General features: G+C 34.4%; 1 protein-coding gene and 1 pseudogene across 1 annotated transcript; one reads left to right on the forward strand and one right to left on the reverse strand.

Annotated features, from left to right (window-relative positions):
- The first annotated feature begins 769 nt into the window (after positions 1 to 769).
- On the forward strand, positions 770 to 5,232 carry LOC107468893 (short-chain dehydrogenase TIC 32, chloroplastic-like; annotated as a pseudogene).
- A 1,112-nt stretch (positions 5,233 to 6,344) lies between these two features.
- LOC107468901 (kinetochore protein SPC25 homolog) lies at positions 6,345 to 10,451 on the reverse strand. The gene is made up of 6 exons (XM_016088284.3): positions 10,431 to 10,451; positions 10,029 to 10,175; positions 7,441 to 7,551; positions 7,277 to 7,366; positions 7,067 to 7,189; positions 6,345 to 6,586 (listed from the first exon to the last, which is right to left on the reverse strand). The coding sequence occupies exons 2-6, from the start codon at positions 10,147 to 10,149 to the stop codon at positions 6,345 to 6,347; spliced, it is 687 nt and encodes a 228-aa protein (XP_015943770.1). The 5' UTR covers positions 10,150 to 10,175; positions 10,431 to 10,451.
- Between the last annotated feature and the right edge of the window lie 255 nt (positions 10,452 to 10,706).

Raw genomic sequence — 10,706 nt, forward strand, 5'->3', positions numbered from 1 at the left:
GGCTATGATCTTGTTTCTGTAGATATACTTGATGGCGATGCTGATCCTAGAGCTGGTGGTGTTCATGGAGGTGGAGAGATTTGGATGGGAAGCAATTCGGATTGGGCATGATATCATGGCAGGGAGAGGATGTGTGCGTGGTTGCTGTCGAGGATGTTTGTGGCAGTTTCGGGGCTATTCGGTGGAAGGTGGTTTAGGGTGATGGTGGTGGTGGTTTAGGACGAGAAGGAGAAGAGTGGGAGGAAGAGAGAACCACGGTGGTAGTGGTGAAGGTGAAATTCGATGATGATGGAGATGGAGATGCGAAAAGAAAGGAAAAGAAGAAAATGAGGAAATAGAGGAGAAGAGGAGGAGGATAAAGAAGAAGAAGAGGAAGATGTCAAGAGGAGTTTTTAGTCCCTCCAACCAATGGATCTGAAACATGGCACTGACACTTTGATACATCAAACTCCACCTGACACGTTATATAGGCAACCCTTTAACAACTGGTGACAGGGGTCGATTTGTCTAATTTTCTTTATGGGTAGGGACCTGATTGAAGTTTAATGATGATTAAAGTATTATATATCTCAAGAAAAAAAGGTCAAAGCTGAAAAGGATATTTACTCTTAATATTATTATTCCTTTCTCATCCTTTAAATTATTCACTACTCAATCACACTAAAACTATTCAATTTTCTTCCATAATTTATATATTAATTTACTCTTAATTAATTAAAATTTGATAAATCTCAAAATTATTGTGTAGTAATACAATATTAATTAATTAATTGAAGGGGCAAGTTCTGGAATTAGAGCTGAAACAGCAAGGGTGTTAGCAAAGAGAGGAGTAAAAGTAGTTATTGCAGTAAAAGAGTTAAAGAAAGCAAAAGATGTGATCGAAAATATTCAAAAGGAGACATCAAATGCTAAGGTTATTCTATTAGAGATTGATCTTAACTCTTTTGCTTTTATTCATAGATTTTGTTTTGGGTTCTTAGCTTTGAAACTCCCCTCAATATTTTCTCTCTCTATTAAAATTCTATATTCAGGATGCAATGAGTTTTGTCTTACAGAAACAATATAGAAATATCCTCTCCAAACCTTGAATTCTCTGAAGATAAATTTAAAATGATATTTTCTACAAATTATTTAGGTACAATTTTTAATATTTATATATAATTGCATTCTTCAATGATCGGATATACTAAAAAATAGAGATAGACTAATACGTTCAATTGACAATGTCTCAAATTAAGTAAACATGGCAAAGATCTTAGTCTCTATCCCACTAAAAAAAACTAATATATATTTGGATAATATATATTCATTTGCTTAAGGAAGTATCCAAAGGTTGAATTTCACTAAGTGAATACATAGCAATTATTCATCCGCTTAAAAAAATATTAAGGAGGTTCAATTCCACCTAATGAATATATAGCAATTCATTGACTACCAACAAACCATTAATAACAAACCCTTAAATAAAATACTGATCTTCGAAAAATTAATTATTAGTATGTAAAATTAGAGAATACCGACCGACAAAAAAAAAGACATAAAAAATAAATTTTTTGAATGATTTTTTTACAATACACTTGATTAATGATTGTAATAGTTTTCTATTGTCAAACTGCCATAGTATAATTTATTTTATATAAAGAACATATTTAAAAATTTATTATTTAACAAAGTTGTGCTATTATATTTTATGAATTAATGTATTTAATCATTTTGTAAAAATGGGCTATTAAATATTTTGTTATTGGTCAATCTAATCTCCTATCTTCATTAATAATCAGTTGACACTTCTTAATTAGCTGAGAAAAGTTGATATCATATGAAGAAAAATGAGAAACAACATCTAACATGTTTATATGTTTAAAGCCTTCTAAAATAAGAAAAGGAGCAATATAGTCAACAATCCTTTTTTATGCAGGACCACCATTTTATGATGGAGCAAGCTTTGATAATACTTTAGCCTTCATTCAGGATGACAGAGTCCTCATATCTCGCATCTTTTGTTTGCTGATGATCTGCTTTTATTCATGGAAGCATCTTCGAAACAGATGAGAATTTCTGTGGAGAGTTTGAAGAAATTTAAAAAGGCTTCGGGCTTTAAGGTAAATCCAATGAGAACTTCTCTTTATTTCTCCAAGAATGTTGATGTACGGACCAGACAAGAGATTGTTAGATTGAGTGGCTTTTCTGAAGTGGAAAGTCTAGGAAAGTACTTGGGTGCCATATTTAATAATAAGAGAAAAGGGAAGGATAAATTTAAAAATATTATTGATAGAGTGGCTGGGAAGTTGAAAGGGTGAAAAGCAAAGTGTATTTCGTTGGGATGGAGAATTACTTTAGTGTAGTCTGCCATAAGTCCTTCAATCAATTTTGATATGATGTATACCTCCATACCAAAGGGAGTTTGTTTGGAAATTGAAAAAATACAAAGAAGATTTATATGGGGGAAGGAGACTAATAAGAGAAGAATACACAATGTTAACTGGGAGGTTCTATGCAAACTAAAAATAATTGGAGGAATGGGATCAAAAGACTTGAGGCAATGAATGAAGCTTTTCTTGTTAAACTGTTATGGCGTCTACTAAAGAATGAGAAGGCTTTATGGTCTGAGGTCCTAAGAAGTAAGTACGGGAGAGGAAAAAATTTACTCCATGAACTTCAAATATGCTAATCAGATTCAACACTATAGAGAAGCTTGGCCAAAGTTTGGAATTGCTTAATCCAAAATACTTACATCTTTATTGGGGATGGAAGATCAACTAAGCTTTGGACTGATAAATGGATAAAGAGAGGCCCCCTTTAATCCAATGCATCGCCGCGGGAGAGGAGGTGGATCTCAGTCTAACAGTGCGTGATGCCATCACTGTAGCAGGGGAATGGAATGTAACTTATTTGCAGAATTTTCTGACTGAAGACATCTTAAGTACCATCAGAGCGATGCCGCCAACGATGGACTCTATGGGACAGGACACGTTAACCTGGGAGCTCACGAATGACGGAGAATTTGCAGTATCTAGCGCCTATAGCGCACTGGCTCAACATGAGGAAGAGCAAGACCAAGTTTGGACCCTGATATGGAGGTGGAAAGGACCTCACAGAATAAAAGTTTTTCTTTGGATGGTGGTTCATAAGAAAATACTCACAGCAAAGAGAAGAGCAAGAATGTTCCAAAAAAATCCTTCGTGCCATAAATGTGATAGTGTGAAAGAATCTGTGCTACATGTTCTCAGAGACTGTCCATGGACATCAAGAGTTTGGACAAAACTTATTCATCCCTCCGACATTTACCTCTTCTTTAAAGCTCCCTTCGATTCTTGGATTCGGTGGAATATGACTATAGATATGGGAAAGACCAAAAGCGATTGGATGACGCAATTTTTTGTAACTTAAATGTGGATATGGCAGTGGAGGAACAAAGAAATCTTCACACTTCCTTTCTGTAGACCTCAAAATGCCGACCATCTTATACGTCAAGAACATAGAAGAAGCCTTTAAGAGGACCAAACCCTTGGAGAATCAACGAACACGGGAGGAGATATATATTGGCTGGTTGAAGCCACCAGAGAGATGGTCAAAGCTCAACTCAGACGGAGCTGTGAGCGGGAATCTAAGAAGGGCGAGATGTGGAGGCTTAATTAGAGATAAGAATGAAAGGTGGATCGCTGGGTATATGGTGAACATAGGAACATGTACCTCAATTCAAGCCGAGTTGTGGAGAATATTTCATGGTGTTAGAATTGCATGGGAGTTGAGCTTAAGATTTTTGGTAGTGGAGTCAGACTCCAAGGTAGTAGTGGATATGATCAACAAAGTAAAGGATTCAACACAACATCCGGTGCCTTTAATCAGAAGAATTGGTGATTATCTCAAAAGGAATTGGTGTATTCAAATCAAGCATATCTATCGAGAAGCAAACCAAAGAGCGGATTGGCTTGCGAAGGAGAGCCTTCATTTTTAATAAACAAATATATCAATCACCGAGCAAGAGCATGCGCCATTTTTTAATTGATTCCAAATCCAAAGCAAACTACATGGCCCATTCCCATACTTCTATTGATGATGTTTTATTGTTCTCCTTATCAGAACCAAAGAATCGAAGACAACAAAAAGAGACATGATTAGAGGACACAATAAATAAAATACAACAAAATTCAAGATGGGCCGTAAATAAAAAGAAAAAAGTCATATATTTCATTTGTTTACTATTTTCCAACTTTAATTGCAGGACATTTTTTGTTAACGAAGATTCTATTAGAGAAATTGATAGATGCCAATGAGCCTTGACTCTAACGGCATCTCTCCTCCTCCCTACATCAAAGGTCTAGGGTTCAAATTCTAGAAAAAGCAATTGAGGAAAAAAATGTGATAAAATGTGAGGAATGTGTGAGTGTGTTGTGTACCTAGAATTGGGGGTTGTCCAATCCACCGACCAAAAAAAAAAAGAAATTGATAGATACAGCAAAGAAGACAGGCATTGAAGGAAGAATAATAAACGTTTCCTCTGTCATCCAGAGGCTGTTTTCGCTTCAATGACATGGTCGCCGGAAAAAAGTACCACCATCACTTCCTTCTTAGATGCTAAATTTTCAGAACATGTCTAACAATTGCACTAAATGATGGATACTAACCATTGTAATTCTCTTCCCCATGACAAATGCAGCTATAATGGCACACGCTTATATGCTCAGTCAAAATTGGCTAGCATTCTACATGTGAAGGAAATGGCTAGACAGCACAAGGTTAGAATGACATCATAATAACACACCTAAACTTTATGTTTCATTATGCTACAAAAGTTAAAACTTTGCATGTCCCTCTAAAATATTCTTGGAAATTGGATGATAACAAAGGCAAGGAATGCTAGAGTAACTATCAATGCAGTTCATCCAAGAATTATTAGAGCTCATCAGGGCTCAATTACGGGTAAGAACAAACGCTAATTATTTTGGCATCGGCATGGTTGTTTCACACTTTGATATAAGATTGAAGAAGTTACTCGACGTTCACATAACTTCCTTGCAGATTCCCTATTTTTCATCGCATCCAAGTTACTCAAATCAATATCGTAGGGTGCGGCAACCACATGTTATGTTGCTCTAAGTTCACAAGCAGAAGGGGCGAGTGAGAAATATTTCAGATTGCAACGAATGTAACTGCTCAAGAATAGAGTACACTTTCTGTGACTGGCAATCATACTCACTATGTCTAGGTCACATGGTAATTTTACAGTAACTTTCACACGCAAAAGCTTGATACATAATGGTTAACAAAAGGAAAATTCACACAAAAGGGTAGCCAAAAAGAAAACACAAACCATGGAGATCTAACTGAATACACTGCTTCATTTACAAAGCCAATGCAAGATATTGGTACCATAAGTCCATAACGACGGATATCAAGGGAGGGAGAGGGGGATTAAAAAAAAAAAAAAAGCAATTTCCACATAAGGAACACGGCTTTTCAAAAAAGCTACATCAAATTCCTAGTTTCCCAATACATAATAAGATACAATATCCATTTTCTGGAGATCTCTAATCTGCTATATACAGACATCGAGAAGGTAAATCAATCTGAAGTGTCAATCTGTTACTCTTAGCAACGTTAACCATAAGTCATGCCTATAAAGATCACTTCAGCAAACTCAGCATGCATCATAAAATGAGGAGGCAAGCAGCATCCTCCATTTGGATTCATCTCATGGCCTGCATATAAGGATATACCACACCAGTAACTGTCATATTCAGAAAGACATACCAGAAAACAAACCCTCCACATTTTACCCCAGGGTAGGTGGGGAATGGGAGGGGATGCAACATTGCCGAACTGAAGAATGGGTAAAGATATAACCTCAAACATATTGTGGCAGCATGTGTCTACATGCTTGCAATTGACAATATCAAATTCTGAAGACTTCTTTTCTGTGCTGGGAAGAGTTATATTTACATTTTAGTTATAATCTACTTGATTCTGACTTTTCATTTTGGTTTAGTATTGAGTTGAATTTTCTTATATTACAACAAAAAAAATCAAAATGAAAATACTAATTAATGTTTTCTATTTTAGGCCATCGAAATATGAAAACAGTCATAATCATACTCATACTGCTCTACTTTATTCAGGTTGAAATTTTTTCAACGTGGGACCATTTTACCTGTTTATCCATTGATAAATGAATCAAATATATACAACAACAAAGCCTTATCCCACTAGGTGGGATCGGCTACATGGATCAAACGACGCCATGTCCAGTAATTTATTATGCAAAATAAAATTTGAAAATCGATTCAAACAAAACATTTTTAAAATCACTTTTCACGTAATATATCCAAACACAACTAATTGCATCATACCTTCAAACGAGGAGACCGGCGAATGGATGATGCGGAACCAGGAGATAGAATTCCTGAATTTACCCTTCTTTGAATATGTTGTTTGTTAATATTTGAATTAACTTTAACAGGCTCAACATGATCATTGATTCCCTCAGCTGTAGTATCACTTCTAGCAGATGACATTGATAAAACTGGAGCAGATGCAGACATCAACATAGATTCTTCATGTTCAACTGTAGTCTGAACAAAACCCCCTGTTTTTTCATAATTTTAGAATATAACACTTATAAGAAGCCCTTTTTCATCAATGTTCCAAATACTATTTAACAAGTTGAGAGAAGGGTAACATGTCAGAGTTTGACAAAGATAGAACTGCAACTGACTAGGGTTCATAATATTATCTTAACAGACAAACAAGAGAATATATTTGAAAAATAACATTCATATAATAAACAATAAGAATAGCAATGATAAACTGGACTAACAGATAAAACATCATTTGACCAAGATAAACATGATGAATAGCAATGACTCAGTTTGACAGAATACCAGCTGGTTTACTCCTCATAAAGACAAATTCATGGTTTACATCAAATAATAATTAGACTAAACAAAAGCTCAGCTCAATTGTGATGTGATTGAAGTGGCCGTCCCAGACTTCCAGCCTCATAATATATAGGAACCCCATGATCTTAATGGCTTAATGCACTCATATAAAAGAGATATGACTGTACCTTGTATCACTGCCTCCTGGAACTTTTTCCTCATTACTCTAGCAAATTTAAATAACCCATTTGTCTTGTTTAATTCATGGATCAGATCTTCTGTGTTTTCAAGGGAAGGTTCACAACTTAACACTGATACAAAAGACAAAATTCAGATTTCTTGAGCTAGTATATCAGTATACTTTTAAGATCATAGATGAAACCGGATATCCTGCTTACATGTGTAAGTATTGTTTTCATGGCGGATGGTAAAAGAATATTCCTCATTTGGGTTGTTCATGTTTATATTCTTGAATGTGAATTTTACTCCTGAAGAGCATAAGAATTAGTGATAATAAGTTTGAAAAGAATAATCCATGGACAAAAATATTGACATCAATTACCGTGTCCACCTTCAACATGAAAGCCAAGGACCCTATTGTACCAAGAGATGGCCTCCTGTGTTTCATCATGTTCAATTCTTTCATTTGTCCTCCCTTCAGATGCTGCCAAAGCTATTTACAGAAGAAAAAGGAAGCTAGGAGAGATGAGCTCAGAGCAGTTCATAATATCTCTTACATCAGAGAATTTCAAACATCAGTAAGTCGGTCAATAAAGATAACAGAAAAGGGAAATAGAGACGACATAATTACAAAACCATTGTAAATCATCCTTCAAAACTTCTTTCACAAGAGTTGCAACCAGAAATCACGTGTAAATAGAGAATACAGATTTCTTGATATTATAGTATGAAATTACTTAGTCTAAATGTTTAAACTAATAAAGGGATGCATATGAATAATTATATTCTTAACGTTTTTTAAATTGTCTTATACTATTTTTCTTTTTCTTTTTCTTTTTTTGAGAATAACAAAGATTAAACTCTAGCTTTTTTAGTCATAAAAATTTTAATACTATGTCATAAAATCACTGGACCAAAAGATTAAATTGATAGGATATACATGAATGGAAGACCAGGATAAAAGCACTTTTGACTCATGCTAAAAACATGATTAAAAATCAACATTCCAGAGATCAAAAGGATTAAGAGCTGAAAAGGAAATTCGCACTTTGCTGCATTCTGGCAAGTAATGATACTAAGGGATAAGTATTTTTCTCTTTACAATGTTACTCATTAATAATATTTGCAGCTTGCTATAATGATTTCCAAGATGAATTGCAGATAGTTGATGGCACCGGCACCTTTAATATTAATGCACAATAATAATATAATATATAGTAGTAACAAAGTAGCCATTACAAAGATAGAGGCCAGAGGGATTTGTGTTGACAGATGCTAACTGCTACATTTTAAGTTGATCATTATGGCTTATTACACTACCAGTGCTAATATCTAATTATTACCTTTACCATGAAAAATGAAGGGCAATAATGCAAACTTTATCTTCATATACTTCCCTTCCCTTTGAAAGTGGTAGATGCTGTCTTTTCTTTTCTTTCTAATTTCGTACGTTTATAATTTTATGTTGAATTTCTTTAAGATTTTATTTTTTTTAATTTTACTTTGAACTTAATTTTTTATTTTCTATTTTATTAATATGTATAAAATATGGAATGATTGAATTTTATATTTGCTTGAAAAAATTTAATTTTCCTACGAGTAGGATATGGTTGAGAAATTTAGGATGTAGGTAGAGTTACTCAACCCACGGGTAGGATAGGGTTGAGTTTTAAAAAGGTTTTCAACTCGCAGGTAAGGTTAGGGTAGAGTCCAAACCCTACCCTACCCTATCCATTGCCAGCCCTAAATCTAGCCTTATCCCACCATAACTTGGGTTTCTTTTTTATTTTGTTTATTTGCTCAAACCTGTTTGTTTGAGTTTGAAACCATCTTTATTTTCATTATAAGTATTATTTGTTCTGAGTTGATTTTAATATCATATTTTGCTCCTTTTTAATTCCGTCCCCTATGCATTATTTCTTTTTCTGATTCTATGACTTGTGTTTTTCACTTCTGCATATTTCAGCTTACTGCAGTTGAAAATTCCCCATATGTTCTTAAGTAATAGACCAGAGATTGCTGCACTAGCACTATGGCTAAAACCATAACTTCAAATACCTCTCACAAAATCTGGAACTGTATGCTCCCTTGAAATAAACAGCGCTAACTTTCTCTATGTAATACGCACCACTGAGTATCCTCTTATGACAGAATAATGCAACAATAATGTTACAATCAAGACAACTTTTATTGGTCCCAATATCTAAGATATATCCATTTATCTGTCCACCCATGTAGCATCTTTGTCATTTATCAGCCCACTTTGATCCATAACTCAATAATCAAGGATCCATAGAGTATCTTGCATCAGGAATTTCAATAAAGAACTAAACCTCAAACATAAATTCACACATTTCTCACAATATTTAAATCTTCCAGTGAATTATAGTTCAAGTCAGAAACCTTTCTGTACGAATTACATATAACAAAACTTGTTAACAAAATCTTTGACAACTCTGCTATGTCGACCCAGCCAATGTATTATTTAGTATAACTTGATTCCATTCAACATATAATTTGTGAAAGTTTACACATAACTACATAAGTTTTAATCCATCACGTAAAATACAATCATGCTAGATGTATACTAAAATCAGTCACCAAAATTAGCCATCAGTATAGAATATACATTGAAATACAAAATATACATTGAAAATAAGTTAAACTACACATATATTTATACAAAAGTACAAGGTGACTGATTATGGTGTGCAAATAGCATTTTTGCGTAAAATATGCCCACCACAAACAAATAAGAACAAACACAAGAAAAATTATCTACAACCATGTGATTCAAATGTCAATGCCAGAACAACTGAAAATCTTTAAACAAATTACGTATTAGGTGTTAACAAGTTATAAAGCAGATGTTAACAACTTCCACTCTACTACAGAAACAAAACCAGAAACAGCTTATTTCTTTAAATAGCTAGAAATAGTTGCAACCACATGCAAAAAAAAGGTCATTACCAAGAGACTGTTGAGCGAGAAATTCCGCAAACTCTTGTTTCTTTGTCTGCTGCTGCTCAATGCTTGCCTTAAGGCCTTCCACTCTAGCCTTTGCAGAGGCAATAGCATCCAACAAGGCCATTCGTTTGGCTTCTTTGCGGGTCTTAACTGAACCATCAAAATAATATACAGCAGATCAATTTAATTTAAAAAAACAAAAAAACAAAAGGTTGCAGAGAGGTAACACTAAATTATCAATATGTTCCCAAAAGGTTACACGATGATTTATTGCAAACACGAAAACTAGATGAGCGATTTCAATTCTAACTAACCACAAATATAAGAATTTAAGAAGAAAATCTAGAATGAAAAATAAAAAAGGAAGTTGTAGAATAAAAAATGAGAAAAGAAAACCAGGAGTACCTGCAATTGCTTTGACCAAATCATCCTTTCCCTACAAAAAAAAAAAAGAATCAGTAAAGTACAAGAATAAAAACTCAAGGACAGTAACATTTCTGATTTGTAGCCCAGAGTAAAGCATGAAGTAGAAACCCTAAGACCTTGAAGTTGAGCTGTTTCATGAGCGGTGGACTTGAGGGATTGGAGGGATTTGGAGGATGAAGCGACCAAGTCATCAATTTTGCGCAGTTGAAGAGGGATCTCTGAGTCACATATTGAGCTCACCGACAATTCCATCCT

The sequence above is a fragment of the Arachis duranensis genome, chromosome 10 (assembly GCF_000817695.3).
Source record: "Arachis duranensis cultivar V14167 chromosome 10, aradu.V14167.gnm2.J7QH, whole genome shotgun sequence".
NCBI classification, from domain to species: domain Eukaryota; kingdom Viridiplantae; phylum Streptophyta; class Magnoliopsida; order Fabales; family Fabaceae; genus Arachis; species Arachis duranensis.